We start from the raw sequence: 14,521 nt of genomic DNA on the forward strand, positions 1-14,521 counted from the left end.
GAATCTGCTTAAACCAGATAAAAAACCAGAAGCTACCATTTTAAAAAGAATGATTTCATTCTATGTATATCAATCTTTTATGCTTATTTAAACAACACAAAATATAGGTACGCAAGCAAGCTAATAATTAGTTCCACAATGCTTAAAGATATTAAGAAACAGTTAAGGAAAAACTCCATTAGGCATCTTATTTCTTAGATGATACGTACTGTAAAAATCTCTTACTCCATTTTCGTTCCTGAGAAGTTTTAATTTGCTATTCATGTATTTTATGATAGGTCATTTTGCACTTTTATGTATTCTACAATTGGATAAGTTTGTGCCTAGTCTTTCCAATCAATACACAACTTCTGCTGATTGCAAAAACTCCAATCTGACAAATCATTTTCCACTGAGATCACTTTCCAGTGATTTCACTGAAGTCAGATGGAACTGATCACATGCTAAAGATTAACCACATGCTTGTGTTTTCCTGGAAAATACCAAAAAAAGCATAGGCAATTTTATTTGTTCTGTTTTTAGGACACACAAATATAAGTTTCTAAGTAATGCTATTACGGGAAAACTTTATGTCCACAGAATAGGATTCTTTTTAATTTGCTAATCGAGTTCTTGCTCTCCCCAAAACTCCAACTGACAACTGGAACAGTTTCTTCATGCAGACCTTGTATTGTTTTGTGTTACGTGTACCCAAGCACAGTGATCAATGGAACAGTGACTAAACCTGATAAAAGTCTGATGAAGAACATATAAGCATCTAAACTAAAAGTTTCTCAGTCTTCAGAAATATAAATGGGTTGCCTCACATAAGTCACATTCAGATTTTGCACAAATTCCACTTTTTTTAAGCAAACTCTTTAGTAGGTCATTTTAGATGTATATACCACTGAAAGTATTTCATATGGATTTAATACTGCTAAACACCAAATTACAGAACTACATGTGCAGCCTAATAAAGATTTGAACTGTGGACTCTTGCAACCCAATGAAGCACTAAATATAAACTGCTTAAACAGCAGGTTAGTACACCTTTTTATGAATTACATAAAAGAAGAAAAAAAGCAGAAGAGTCCACTGCAAACACTGCATAGTAACCATAGGCGATCAGACACTGAACACTCAATCCCTTTTATGCTAATCTTTCTTCCCAGGGCCAAGCTCATAGCCAAAATGTAATATTGCAGTTAGGGCCTGACTCTTTTATTAAATAAATATATATATAGAAAGCTTCAAATAAAGTTTACCTTTTTTTCCCTCCCTTTTTCTTAGTTACCACCATACAAATGTAAACAAAACACTATTTTGGGTTAAAATATCAGTTTATGCAAGGAGATTCATGTGTAACTATAGTCTCATAACATACTACAATAAAAACTATACAAGATTTCCACCGTATTTGTTGTATGTGTAGACAATAGCCTAAAATTTACTGTCAGAGTCAAAGGAGAAAAAGAATATCTATATTTTTCACTGTATTCTTTTATTTCATTCTATAGTATGTTATGATAGTGAAACTACCTTCAGTAAAATCAACCATACACAAGCCTTCTCTCTACCTAAACAACTGGATGTTCGTAAGCAAGGCAAAAATAAAATTAAGAGCACCCAGACCACCTTCTGAACAGATGGCGTTGCTTTCCAGATCTATATGACCTAAGCACGGGCACACTATTACAGTGGATCCTGTTCTTTGCCTGTCATCTTATTCATGCCACAACACTAAAAAAAAGGGGAGGGAAGAGGTGTTGATTGTTTTTGTTTTGTTTTTTCCCCCGAAATAGGTAAGATCTTACTGCATTCAATACTGACTGTAAGCGTGGAGGATTTACAGCCTATACCAGCAGGTAAATAAACAGTCTGCTCAGCAGAATGGAATTAAGCATCCAGCCAGAGACAGAAAGCCAATACTTTACAAATGCGACTGTTTGGTATCGGCTGCCAGAGGCATCTGCATGCAGCTCCTTAACTACTATTACTCATGAATCTCTCCAGACACAGTTTGTTATCTCGACTTTAAGTAGCTCTCTCTAGTTTGTTTCTGCATTAGTCATGATGAATGCATTTTAGAAACTGACAGGCAAAGATTAAGTTGAAAAGAGTCAAAAAAAAACCCAAAAAACAAAAAACTTCTATTTCACTCTTCAGTGGCTTACTTAGGTTTTTCCAGTCAACCAACACTCACCTACATAGGCTTCATCATCCACCAGGAGGGGTAGTGACATGCAGAGGTAGGTATCAGACTATTAAAGACACAAAAGAACAGAAATTACCTTAAAAATCAGGCATTCTTAGAATGAACAGAAGCATCAAAATTCTGTACATTTTCTGAAGATGACTGTGGTAAAACTAAATAAACTGGTATGAAGATTGCACTCTTATGAAACTTAGCACTGAATTTATTTTGCAGTGGTTAAACAGTCTGCTCCCACCCCCAAATTTGAAGGGGGTAACAGCACTCTCCTGATGGTTAAAAATATACAGGATAAATCAATGGGCATGCTATATAAAACAAAAAGAACTATTCAGCTTCTGATTTAATTTGCTCAAGATTGGTATGCTCCACTCTCTCAGTATTTATAAGCTCACTGCATTCTAAAAAGAAATGGCATTTAATTGCTAAACACATTTTTACCTAAATCAGTATTTCACCCTATTCCAAGATCCACATCAACTAGCCCATAAAAATGTAAAAATGTTGTGCCATTGTAACAGCAATCACAGAAGTATATTTATTTTTGATTAACACATCTAACTCCAATTACAATCAACAAAAATATTCTTCACCGGACATTCTAACAAACTTCACATACCTCTTAAAATAAGGAAAAGGAGTAGAATTAGTACAAAAACTAATTTGATTTGTGATTGTCTTTGAACAATATATAGGACTATCAATTTCCAGGGGCAACTGCACAGATGATCCCCCATAGGTATAGTGTAATGGGCAGTCCAGGCAGAAAACATATCAAGAATACTGTCTTCAAGATGCTACAGTTGCCTTGGTTGGCTAAAAGGCTTTTGGCTTGAGTTTAAAATGTTCGACCTGTCAACTCTAGCAGTGTTTCAGGATTAAAAGATGAATGAATTAAAATGCAAACACAGTGAACTCTGACCAACGGCCACAAAGAAAATCCAGGTTTTCCATGAATAAGCACCATGACTCTTTAGGAAAGAACTCACAATACCAAATACAGTCCTTGAAAGCAGTAAAACCATAACTGGGCAATCCTATTGAAAGGCTCTTATGCTGTGGTCTTCGTCCATCAACAAAACAGTCAGTAATGTGCTGGTACAACACAGTTACAGTTTGCAAATGCATATGAACTACCTGAAACCAAGCAATGAATATCTTTGTCTCCTGAATGCAGAGCAGGTCCTACAGGAGTATCTAGAACACCATCTGCTTTACTAGGACATTTTGCTGAAGATATTGTACAATATATGGATTTCTATTAAATGAAATTAGTTCACTGCCATGTTGTGTTTATATGCAACAGAGTAATCTATAAGGCCAGCAATATGGCTTTCAGGGTAACAGCTTCACTATTAACTATTTTAAACTTTTTTCAATCTTAAGGCTTTTAAAGAAAAAAAAGATCATCAGTACTTGCATCAGGTATAGCACATCCACAAACTGCAAATCTGATAGGACTTTCACAAGGTTTGTGCAAAACAGATGAAGTTCTTGCTACAAGAAGCTTCAAACCTAATTTAGAACAGGATGCTGTAAATAGACTTAAACAGTTAGATGCGACTGAGGGGGAAGGACAGGTACAATGGTGATAACAGTATGTGATTTCACAAAGCAGTGATGTACACAGATAAGAAGCAGTTTTTTGTGTTTCTTTGCTAGAAGATGAGAAAGATGAGCAAAGGTCAGTAGACAATTCATGTAAATGGCTTTGTGTACCCTAGATATATGCATTTACAGAATGAAAGTTGAACATTTGAAAGCTTTCAAAGAAACTGAAAAGGAAATATTCTACCTTTTTTATTTTCTAGGTTCAGAACTACATTAAAAAAAAAAAAAAAACACACATTTAGGACCCAATACCCAAACTTTGAAAGTCAACAGCAGCAATGCTTGGCAGTGTGGTAGTAATAAAATTGTAGATTTTCTATTTTTATCATAAATTGAGTTTAGTAACGGAGACAGTCTAGGCTACAAACAAGGACTAGATGTATTTTTGGAAAGTACTGTTTGCCCAAATAAGAATTAAATTAGTTAAGAAGAAGGTATAAGGGCTTAACATAGGTGTGATGAAATGAGATTCTATACCTTGTGTCATAACATCTGCACAGGTAAGAGCCTAGATCAACTCTTATTTTCTTCTCTTTCATTTTTTAATCAAAAATTGTTAATGGGAAATTGCAGGTGTATTAAAATAGGCATCATGCTACTCATTTATCTTAGCTATTACAGAAAATCAATGATGCATCTCTAACCAAGTGCTCTAATACATTGACAAGTAGTAACTGTCCCAGTTAAACTTTTTTCTTTCATGTTCTTTCTCCTCCCTCTTTCATACTGAAATACTCTATGTTGTATAGCTTAGAAAAGTGCTCTTAGGTAATCTGATGTGTGTTTAGGAAGGTTCAGATTTTAAAGAGAGCGAAAAACTAAAAAGTCAGTTACACCTGCTGCTCTGGAGAAGAAACTGAAAAAAAAAATCTAAGTTTTTTACTTTCCCCCCATTCTCTATCACTTGTATTGCCTTATATCAGCTAGTTCCTGGCCAGCAGTTCCTTTAGCATAACAAGCCTACAGATGATCAGCACAGGCAAACCACTGAACTGCTACAATTGCACATCACTCAGTATCGTTCCATCTCCCTCACCCCCTTCTACTGCTCCAGCCTGCCAGCCCATATTATTTCCCAGCAAGTCATCTCCTCTTCCTCCCTATCCAAATGTATTTTTTGAGACCAGAGAAACTAGGATATAACCCCACAAAATCAACCTAAATGTATTTCCTTTCAAAATGCTTCCAATAATTTCTAAAAAGCCAAGGAGCATATTTGAAGAGGAAAGAAAAAAAGCCAAGATTATAGATGGGTTAAAAAAGGAATCTGATAGATTGATGACCCAAAGAATGACCAAGATCTATTAAACATGATTGTCTGGACCAAACCTCAAAGCCAGGAACTTTTCTTATTATTGGAAGCATGAGAGCATGTTTTAGTTACTGCAGTGCCTACTCTCTTATCCCACTTCTTATGCTCTTTCCATAAATATCTGCTATTAGGTCTAGTCAGAAAAAAGATTGCTGGGCCAAATGCATAATGCAGTCAATCAACGTGATCATTCTGAAGTCTTCACCGATACCGACATGAAAGCTTGCCCTGGCATAGTCAAGCGTTTTCAATTTTATTTCTGATGTATGAGCCAAGTACTACTTAGCTACCAAGATAAGATAAACAAATGAGTAATCAGCTACTGGATCCAGCAAAACAGATTCTGATAGTTGATCTCAAATTGTCAAAATTATAGCCTTCACACACAAAAAGAACACAAACATCCTAACATTAAAGCATTAGAAGAGGCATTCAGTCTAGAATCAACAATAATTCTGCCCCTCTCTCTCTACCTCATCGTACGTATGCCTGTGAGCATAACGGCACATATTTGATCAGCCTTCAGAAAGAAATTACTGCTATGTAAACCTCAAGTATTTAAGAAACAAGCAGAAAAAAAAATTAAATGCAATTGCTCCAGTATGCACAACTCCACCCCATTCAAGCGTTTTCAAAAAACATGGAAAGAAAGTGAGCAGAACTCTGAAAGTGCCACAGTCTGACTTTTAAAAGCATACTGGCAGAGGAAGAGGAAAAGAATGCAACAGTATTTCCTTCCCATTTCCTGCCACCACCACCCTTCTTTAAAACCATTAATCATGGCCATCACTAAAAATTGCATTGCTTCTTAGAAATTGCTGGTATTGATATTTGCTATACCAGCATCCAAAAATCAGTCAAGTAACCAAATTTATTTTTTGTAGAATTTCACCAAGTTATTCACACAATTTTCTCCAGAGTCAGTGCAAGTCTTAGGATCTTGGGATAAGATCCCCACTTGTATTTTGATAGTGAAGGGAAAGAAAAAGGTGCCAATAATTTCTCCATGCTTGACAGATCAAATTTTCTCCTTGTTTTATTACATTTATATAGTACGCATCTGTATTATAGGTATTATACAAAACAGTTTTAACTGTAGTTTTTTATAAGTATAGTATATATTTATGCTTTATAATATTTATTATAAATTGTAGTTTAAACTAAAAAATGAAATCTACAGGTATTCAAATCACGACCTATGGGTGGAAGCTCAAATCGAGTAGTTTATAAAAGACTTGCAAAGCCCATTAGACAAGAACTTCCCCCCAACACATACCCTTTCCACACTAACAGTATCCCACCAAATAACATCTTTTATCACTTTTTACCAGTTCAGTAACATTTATGACATTTTAACTGTACATTTAAGAACTGAAACGATACTGTAACAAACTAATTGAGCAAACTGAGTTCAAGTGAAAGTAGTTTGTCCAGCCTCAAATACATAATAGTAATTAATTCAAAAAAACCCCACCCCTTTTAACCAACACAATAGCTTGAGATACAGTATCCACTGCTCTACAGTTTTTTTTAATCATTATTTCATATCTGATTATTAGCAAACATATTCACAACAGCAAAACAGCGTTACTGGCTTGCAAAGCTGCCAGAGTAAACGTTTTCAAACTGAGCTGATCGCGTCTCTTCTGGGAAAGGAAAATGCTATCACTTTATTTTTAAATAAACCATCCTAGCGCACTATTAAGCTAGTGTGCAGAGGCATAATTTTCTTATAACTATCTTAAAGAATGATTATAGAAGGTTTTCCTCAGAATTGAAGGAGGCCTCTGGTTCTCCTCTCCACAGCTCCTAGATGTGCTCCAGCGCCACAGCACCCTGAAACTATTCTTTGCACTATATACTTTGCTGGATTTTTCCCACTTTGTAACTGGAACAACCATTAAGAAAAAACATAAAACATTTAAGTACTGCGGATATTTTTTCGCCACTTAAGAGAGGTGGTACTGTTCAAAAGCACCAATGAACGTAAAACACATTTATTTACCAAGCCAGAAATCTACTTTACTGATTTTCAGATGTGTATTGCTTGAATGCACACTTCAGTGACCCCCTGCTCACAAGGAGCACTTGGGACAGTTTCACATGACTGCTCATGTTGGGCACTTCTGCTGAAAGAACGACCTTCCCAACTCAGGGCCAGATTTTCACAGCTAGAGGACTCTTCTCAAGCCACGTAAGGGGGCACTTCTAATGGATTCCCCCAAGGGGTGTTTCCAGCCATAGAACATAAAGCAAAAAACAGAAAAATCAAAACCTAGAAAGGTCACCATATTCTATAAGCTGGAAAAAATTTGAATTATTTAAGAGAGGGCACAAAAAGCACTGCAACCCCTGCCATGCCTGAAGTACCAACATACTGCACAGATTGTTTCACACACCTATTAGCTCTAGTGGTCACTGGAAAAAAACAAAACAAAAAAACAAAACAAAAAAACCCCACATTTATCATAGCAATCTTCCCCACAGCCTAGATAACACGTGATACATATGAACTGAATTTAATGCAGCTTTAAAAGATATATTTGAAAAGCTAGACCACAAATTCTGTTAACGTAGGGGTGCACAGATAACCCACAGATACAAGGGCAGATGTCAACCTTAGCTCTGGCCATGTTCAAATCATCAGGAATTATACCACCATCACCATTACATGGTGTTCTCTAAGCAGGTCATACAAAATCTCCTCCTCCCCGCTTCTCCTGCTATTTGAACATTGCCCATATTTCCTTTGAGGACCAGGCTTACATTTTACAGAGTTGAAGCTGTAGGTTAGCTGTATGCCTCTACACTAGGAGAATTCAGTGATCCCTACAGTAATCCTTCTGAAACAACATGAATGCTTGTAATACAGAAACACCCTTACTGGTAGGGCCAAAGATTCATCTCTGTTTCCAAGGAATACACACAGATGGTTAGGCTTTTCAGAATCCAAAGAGGTTAATTTTCAGTATCTGTTTTCAACCCACAAGAATTATCCAGGAAGCTCAAGGGAATAAGGCTGTGCTGGAATATCAAGGACTTTGGAAAATAAAATTAAATGTGCTTGCCTACAGTGATGCTATGGAAGCACTCAACATAGCAGTAAGGTTATTTCAGTACTGTCCTTTCTTTTTCCAGCTTGGAGCTATTTTTGACTAAACAGCCAAGAAATTAACCCCTTCTAGAACAACTGATGTTCACGTGACCCTTCTGACCACGATTTCATGAATTCTTTGCTTGAACACTACATTGACTTGTGCCCAACTGAACAACATACATTGTTTACATACTCAACATCTTCAGTTACACAAAACAGCATCACAAATGAGCACAATATTTTACTGTATCTTTGTATAATTTTCTTAAAAGATAAATTATTAAGATATATAGACATTAAATGAGCAAGTAGATGTTTTTAATCAAATAGGAGACTAAATTTATCTTGATTTAACAGATTCGCTAGCTTTTATAATGAGTTTAATCTCAGTAATCAATACAGCCTTGTTTTTTGGCACTGTAGCTATTCAGTTGTCCTCTTGAAGCCTTTTCCATCTGCACTATTACTTCTGTATCTTTCATGCAGAACATTAAAGAAAGTTCTTTCCCATCACATAAAATACATCACTCCTGATTCCTCAGATTAACCAGTTGCTGATCTGAATAAAACTTCTACTTCTCTGCATCAAATTACAGCACAGCAATACAACCAAAACACCAGATATTCTCTTCACAAAAAATGCAAGGGAAGAACAGATAGCATTAAATATACTGATGTGATTCTAAACCTACTATTTTTAATTCATTCTCATATTCAGTAATTTATGCTTTCCTTCCCCCCCCCCCTTTTTTTTCTTTCCTACACAAATAGTTATGATTGAGAACTCAGGAACTGGAGTTGGGTATTACCAAATAGTGACACGTCTCCCAAGAGCTCACAATAAAGCACTTAAAGTGCCCCTGTCCATTTCATTTCATGTTTAATTTTGGCATCTTTCACAACGGGAGACAAACTTGCTGACAGACCCTGGCAGTATGAACCCCTCCTTTTCCCATATAGGCTCCTATATAACAATCCATACGGACAACTGGAACTCGCAGCAAAGCCACACTCACTAAGCCCACACATCTGTCCTCAATTAGGGCCAAGAGGTACACAAAAAAGATAGCTAACAAGCAAGAAGGCACTACATAAAAATTTCCTCTGTCAAGACAACTGCTTCCCTTCCATGATTTTTCTGCTGCAAAGACAAACTAGCCATGCTAGACCTATGAAGCTGCCGGGAACTCCCTGCTGTGGAGTGCAAGAAAATGAAAATCGTCTTTTCAGCCGTTACTTCTTGTTGAGCATAACAACATTTAACTCATCTAAATAGGAGATAACTTTTCTGTGTAGTTAGTGTGTGGCACTGCGTGGGGGGCAAGGGGGAGGATAGAAGACAGAGAGCACGTGAAACATGAGCAAAACTTAGAATATATAAAGCTAGTTATTCATTATTTCCCTTACCTGTTTAAATTGTGTCCTGCTGCTCTTTTTTGCCATCCCTCCCCCAAATCTTAACTAAAGCATAAATGTTAAGTTGACTGTCTGCATGACTTCTTTTGGATACAGGTCCACATAAATGAAAAATTTTTTTTCTCTTATTAACCTACTACAGTTTTCTCAAAAGAAAAAGGGGAGGGGGACAAAAAGAAAAAGTGAAGTAACCTAACTCTTCATGGTTAATCGTGTTCTTAGCTCTTCAACTAATGGTTCCTAAGGCTGGATCACAAAAACACATGAAATTCCACATATGCAGCCTGATAAATGGAGAATAGTTTTCACTCTTTCTGAAAGATGATTAACATTTTGTTGCAGATAGAGATTTTCTAGCAGAAACTACATTTCTGTTCTGCACTCACTGGAATGACACAGCTTGCTCCAAATTACGTTTCAGAGGGGTGCTCCCCAATAACCAAACCCCTCATTTTTCCCTTCTGTTTTTTTTTGAAAGTGCTATCTGCAACAATGAGTCATCAGCTACTGCAGCACAACATCATGTTCTTTCCAAGCCTCTGCAGCCCTTTAAAAGAAAAGTAAGGTCTTTTAATGACATATGTAATTCCCTGCTTTGCCAGGCTGTAAAAAACAATCATTTTCATCTCACTTAATGAAACTACCTGCAAAAGTGACACTAGAAACTCAGAATTTTATGTGATTCTTAAGAGATACTCATGTTAAAAATCTCAATTTTCCTCATTCTTACAGATTTGGCTCAGTAGAAGATAAGCAATTTAATATCAGAAAGAGTATATTGTTCTAAGTTGTTTACAGTAGTTTTCCTAGGATATTTTAAGAGTTTAAAATGCTGGGTCATAATTATTATCCTAATGAAATGCTTTCATCAGTCTCTCTCAACTTGCCTAAGCTGTGGCAATGTTCAGTTTAACGTAACTAAATGCCGAGGCAGCATTTGAGATTTGGTGTCACTGACTATAAAAAAGAACAACTATGTCTTAGTAGCACAGCTGGAGATATTTCACTTTAAAAAAGTCATTCTCCTTGTTTTAACATATTCTGCATTGCTTTCAATATTATTCCACTGCTATGCCCTCAGAATAAACTTCAGCATTTCAGTTTATGAAACCAACATACTACAAAAAGTTAATCAAGCGAAAAGACTTTTCTTTCATTTGAAGCAACTTTTCTGATCTCTGCTCTTCTCTGGCATATACTGGCATATCTACGAAAGCTACCCTGTTTTATCCTGCTCATTTGCTATTATTGTAGGCAAAGTTTTTTTTTTTTTCCTTGCTTACAAAATGAAGAATAAGTGGCAATAAGGAAAACTGCATTTGTCTCACCTGCTTAGGAGTCACCCCAGGCATACGAACGTCCAGTGCAAAATCTGACAGACCAAGTGAAATCACTGGCCTGTTGCTTCCGAGGCATTCATTGGAAAGAGACCTAGTGGTATCTTTATACCTTAAAAAGAAGAAGGAAAGATTTCAAAAATACTGACTTTTGTTATATCCTTCTAAAAAGATGGGGCTTCAAAACAAAGTTTAACAACTCTGAGTGACTCCCAAAGTGATTTGGGAACTTCACCCCTCCGTCAACTCAGGAAAAACATCTTCGTTATCAAGCATATTTTGAAGCAGCTCCGACGAACAATCAGAGAGACTAGCTTGGAAAGCATTAGGTTAAAAATAACAGAATATTAAATGTAACCTGGCAGCTCATCTAAATAATAGTCTGAGATACATCTGTGTACAGATAAAGAATCAATTCACAAAAATATTTCAAATGCTGTTAATTATTCAAGATTTTTTTTTCTTTATGACTACATACCTGATGTAGAATTCAATACAGATTAAATCTAAATAATGTGCAAAGGGGAAATTTTTAATTCCAAACACTATGTCATTAACAGCAAGTCTGTCTTCCCATTAAATGCCAAAGTAAAACAGTAAGTTTTACAACTTCACATGATTGTTAAGGAGGTCTGTACTGAAGGCAGCATAAAAGGAAAAAAAAGTAGATCACTATGAAGAATAAAAGATCTGAGACATGATGCAACCCCAATATCAATTCTGAATAAATACATATAAATGACACTAAACTACAATGCACAATGTACCTCATACACAATAATACACTTTTTTGAAGAGTTAAGAGGCTATTTCTCTTGTATGTGCTACCTTCAAATTTGTCTACGCAACTTTACATTCAAGACCCCAGAAAACCCCCGGAATTCTCTCATTTTAAGCTAGTTAATGCTTTCTCATTAAAGCGCCATCAGTTTATACTGCAAATTAACAGGGTAGGTGACATATATTTACTCACTGTGTAAAGTCTCAAATACACCTGTGGGGGTCTATGAAAATTTCTGTTAATTACTGTTTAATCATTCTAATACAGAAAATTCACATTTTAGAGAGCAATCTGAGGATAAAACAATAGACTTCCTGTCTTTCACATGACAAAAGAACGCCATTTCAAAATTACAGAAAAACTGTTCAGAATAAGCCAACAAATATCATGCACATTTTTAGGCAGGACATACTTTTTCATACTTCCATTATATAATAACGGACGGCAGCCCTAAGAAAGCATGCATTCAAAACACAAGGTCTTCCTGCATAACCCACCTCTTGAAGACAGAAAGTGGGCTCCTGAACCCCAAACAGCTGTTTTGAAAAACAAGAAACAGTATTAGCAGGTTGTTAACGAGGCCAGCCATGTCCACCCTGCTGTTCCTGGCCCGATTAAGGGAGCAGAAAAAGGGCAGCGCAGCTCTCGGCTGTGATCCTGACAATTAGGCAGCAGCAGCGATATCAATTCACTACTTCATTATTGTGTGCTCTGCAGGCATCCTACAGCTTTTGACAGACCATCTGTCTTGGAAGGTGATGCACTGTAAATCAGGAAGGTGGATGATGCTATGTTGTCTTTATTATTAGCTGTAAAAATCTGTTGAAGAATCTTCCCTTGCAGATAGATGACACTGTACTTTCGTCCACTTAAGGAGCTGAAGCGGAGTGGCACTCCTGATGCTTTCTCCCCATGTCGTACGTACAGTGAAATCTGCAGGTTACTTATCAGTCCAGAGTGACAGAGACTCTAAGTGGCATCACAGAAACCCACGTCAGTCATCCTTCAGAACCTGCAAAAATAGAAGCAGATAAAGGATGACTAACACATTACAGCATTAGTTCTCAGCAAATCCCTGCTGAGGCTTTCTAATACATTAGTACTTTCACAAGCTTTAGCCCAGCCCAGTGAAGAATGCACCAAGTCTGTTGATTCCTCCCTCTCCTCCCCTCCCACCCATAGAGACAGAGAGACTGATATGTTTAATATTGATAGGCAAAACTCCCACTGGAATTCCTACTCTGCATGGTAGGAAAAACATCAGAAAGCCTAATACGCAAAAGCGAAAGCCTGGAGTATTTCCACACACACAAACTGCAATGTGCCCTACAAGCAGCAAAAGCCAGCCAAACAAAACACCCCAAGAACCACCACCCACTCGCAGGGCAAGAAACAAGATTTCTAAATTCTATCAGCTAAGATTAAACGTTTCAGCACTTCTTGCAGGCTGACAGAATATTTTATTTTTAATACAACTGGAAATGCTGCACAAAAGCTACTACTGAGATCAATCAAGCAGCTTTACATATTAGTTGAATACTGCTTTTATCGTTTGTGTATTAAGGTTACTTCAGCTTAAGCCATTACTCTCCTCACTGCATTAACTTTAACCTTAGCTGCCCGTACATCTCCTTCTAGTTGATTACGCCTTTTGTTTTTATTTTTAAATTTTTAAATTTTAAAAATTTTAAGTATGCTAAAAAATAACACTGCAGTAATGAGTGTGTTACCAATGACATATACTAGTGTTTTTATTAAGCACACCAATTCTGGCAGGAGACAAATTTCAGATCGTAAGTAAGATCAAAATCTTTAAAATGTATTATTTAGTAATTCTTATAAAAATAAATACTTAAGGAAAAAAACTCCAACCCTATCTTCCAGTCCCTAGAAACCATGGTCAAAATACAACTAAAAGATCAAATAGCAAAGAAGAATCCTGAAATGAAACAGAATTATCACGTTTAAGTAAATCTCTTCCATCTCAATGTGAGGGCGCATGCACTGAAAAGGCTTCTAATGAAACGGAAGTGCTCAGATCTATACTAAAAGCCATGCTGGCAACTCACCAACTGTTTGGCAGCTATACTAGATCTGCATTCAAGTATTCATAAAAGATGCACATAAAAAAAACTTGATTATATTAATCATCATTAAACTTGGATATTTCATTAATTTAAGGATGACACAAAAGATTCCATCACAAACAACTAAATATAGACTTCATCTTTGTTTTCAGCTTGTCAAAAACAGACCAAAGCTGTCCAAAATCATTCATGCAAGCAGTGATGCAAGACTCATTCTTTCCATTTACATAGAATTGAATCTCTTCACTTCTGTGATCTATTGATCAATCAATGAAATTGAATTCAAAAATGAATTCTGAGATATTACAGTATGCTATGATTTGATTCATTGGTTTCTATGCAACAATTTTGAGGGTTTTTCTGTTTTTTTTTCCAATATGCTTTTCTTTTACAAGCATAACATGGCTGAAGTGCTTCATGTTTCCCCAGACATATCTAACTAACTTTCCAGCTATTTAGCTCTTTTCTTCAGAAGAAAAAAAAAAACACCTTGCACAAAGTAGAAATGGTGAAGAAACTTTAAGACTTGAAACCGTATTTAACACATTTACTAAACAGTATGAAATCAGGAGCTGCTGATGCTTAGAAATCATGCTTTCTCTTACAGTACATATGGTAGGTGCATTTGACAGGCAAGAGCTCTGAAGAACAGTGGCAGAGAGAACAGATTACATTGCAACATTTACAGA

The 14,521-nt window shown here is 36.3% G+C and overlaps 1 protein-coding gene across 8 annotated transcripts in view; it reads right to left on the reverse strand.

Annotated features, from left to right (window-relative positions):
• Nucleotides 1-14,521, reverse strand: part of LOC112988498 (peptidyl-glycine alpha-amidating monooxygenase-like) — a 148,078-nt gene that overhangs the window by 75,429 nt on the left and 58,128 nt on the right. For all 8 annotated transcript variants that reach the window (XM_064500297.1, XM_064500299.1, XM_064500296.1 and 5 more), the window contains 3 exons: nt 12,243-12,757; nt 10,956-11,076; nt 2,183-2,240 (listed from right to left, as the gene is read on the reverse strand). In XM_064500297.1, the coding sequence (XP_064356367.1) occupies nt 2,183-2,240; nt 10,956-11,076; nt 12,243-12,334 (271 nt within the window). In that variant the 5' untranslated portion in view covers nt 12,335-12,757. The remainder of the gene's footprint in view (nt 1-2,182; nt 2,241-10,955; nt 11,077-12,242; nt 12,758-14,521) is intronic.

This window comes from Dromaius novaehollandiae, chromosome W (assembly GCF_036370855.1).
Source record: "Dromaius novaehollandiae isolate bDroNov1 chromosome W, bDroNov1.hap1, whole genome shotgun sequence".
Taxonomy (NCBI): domain Eukaryota; kingdom Metazoa; phylum Chordata; class Aves; order Casuariiformes; family Dromaiidae; genus Dromaius; species Dromaius novaehollandiae.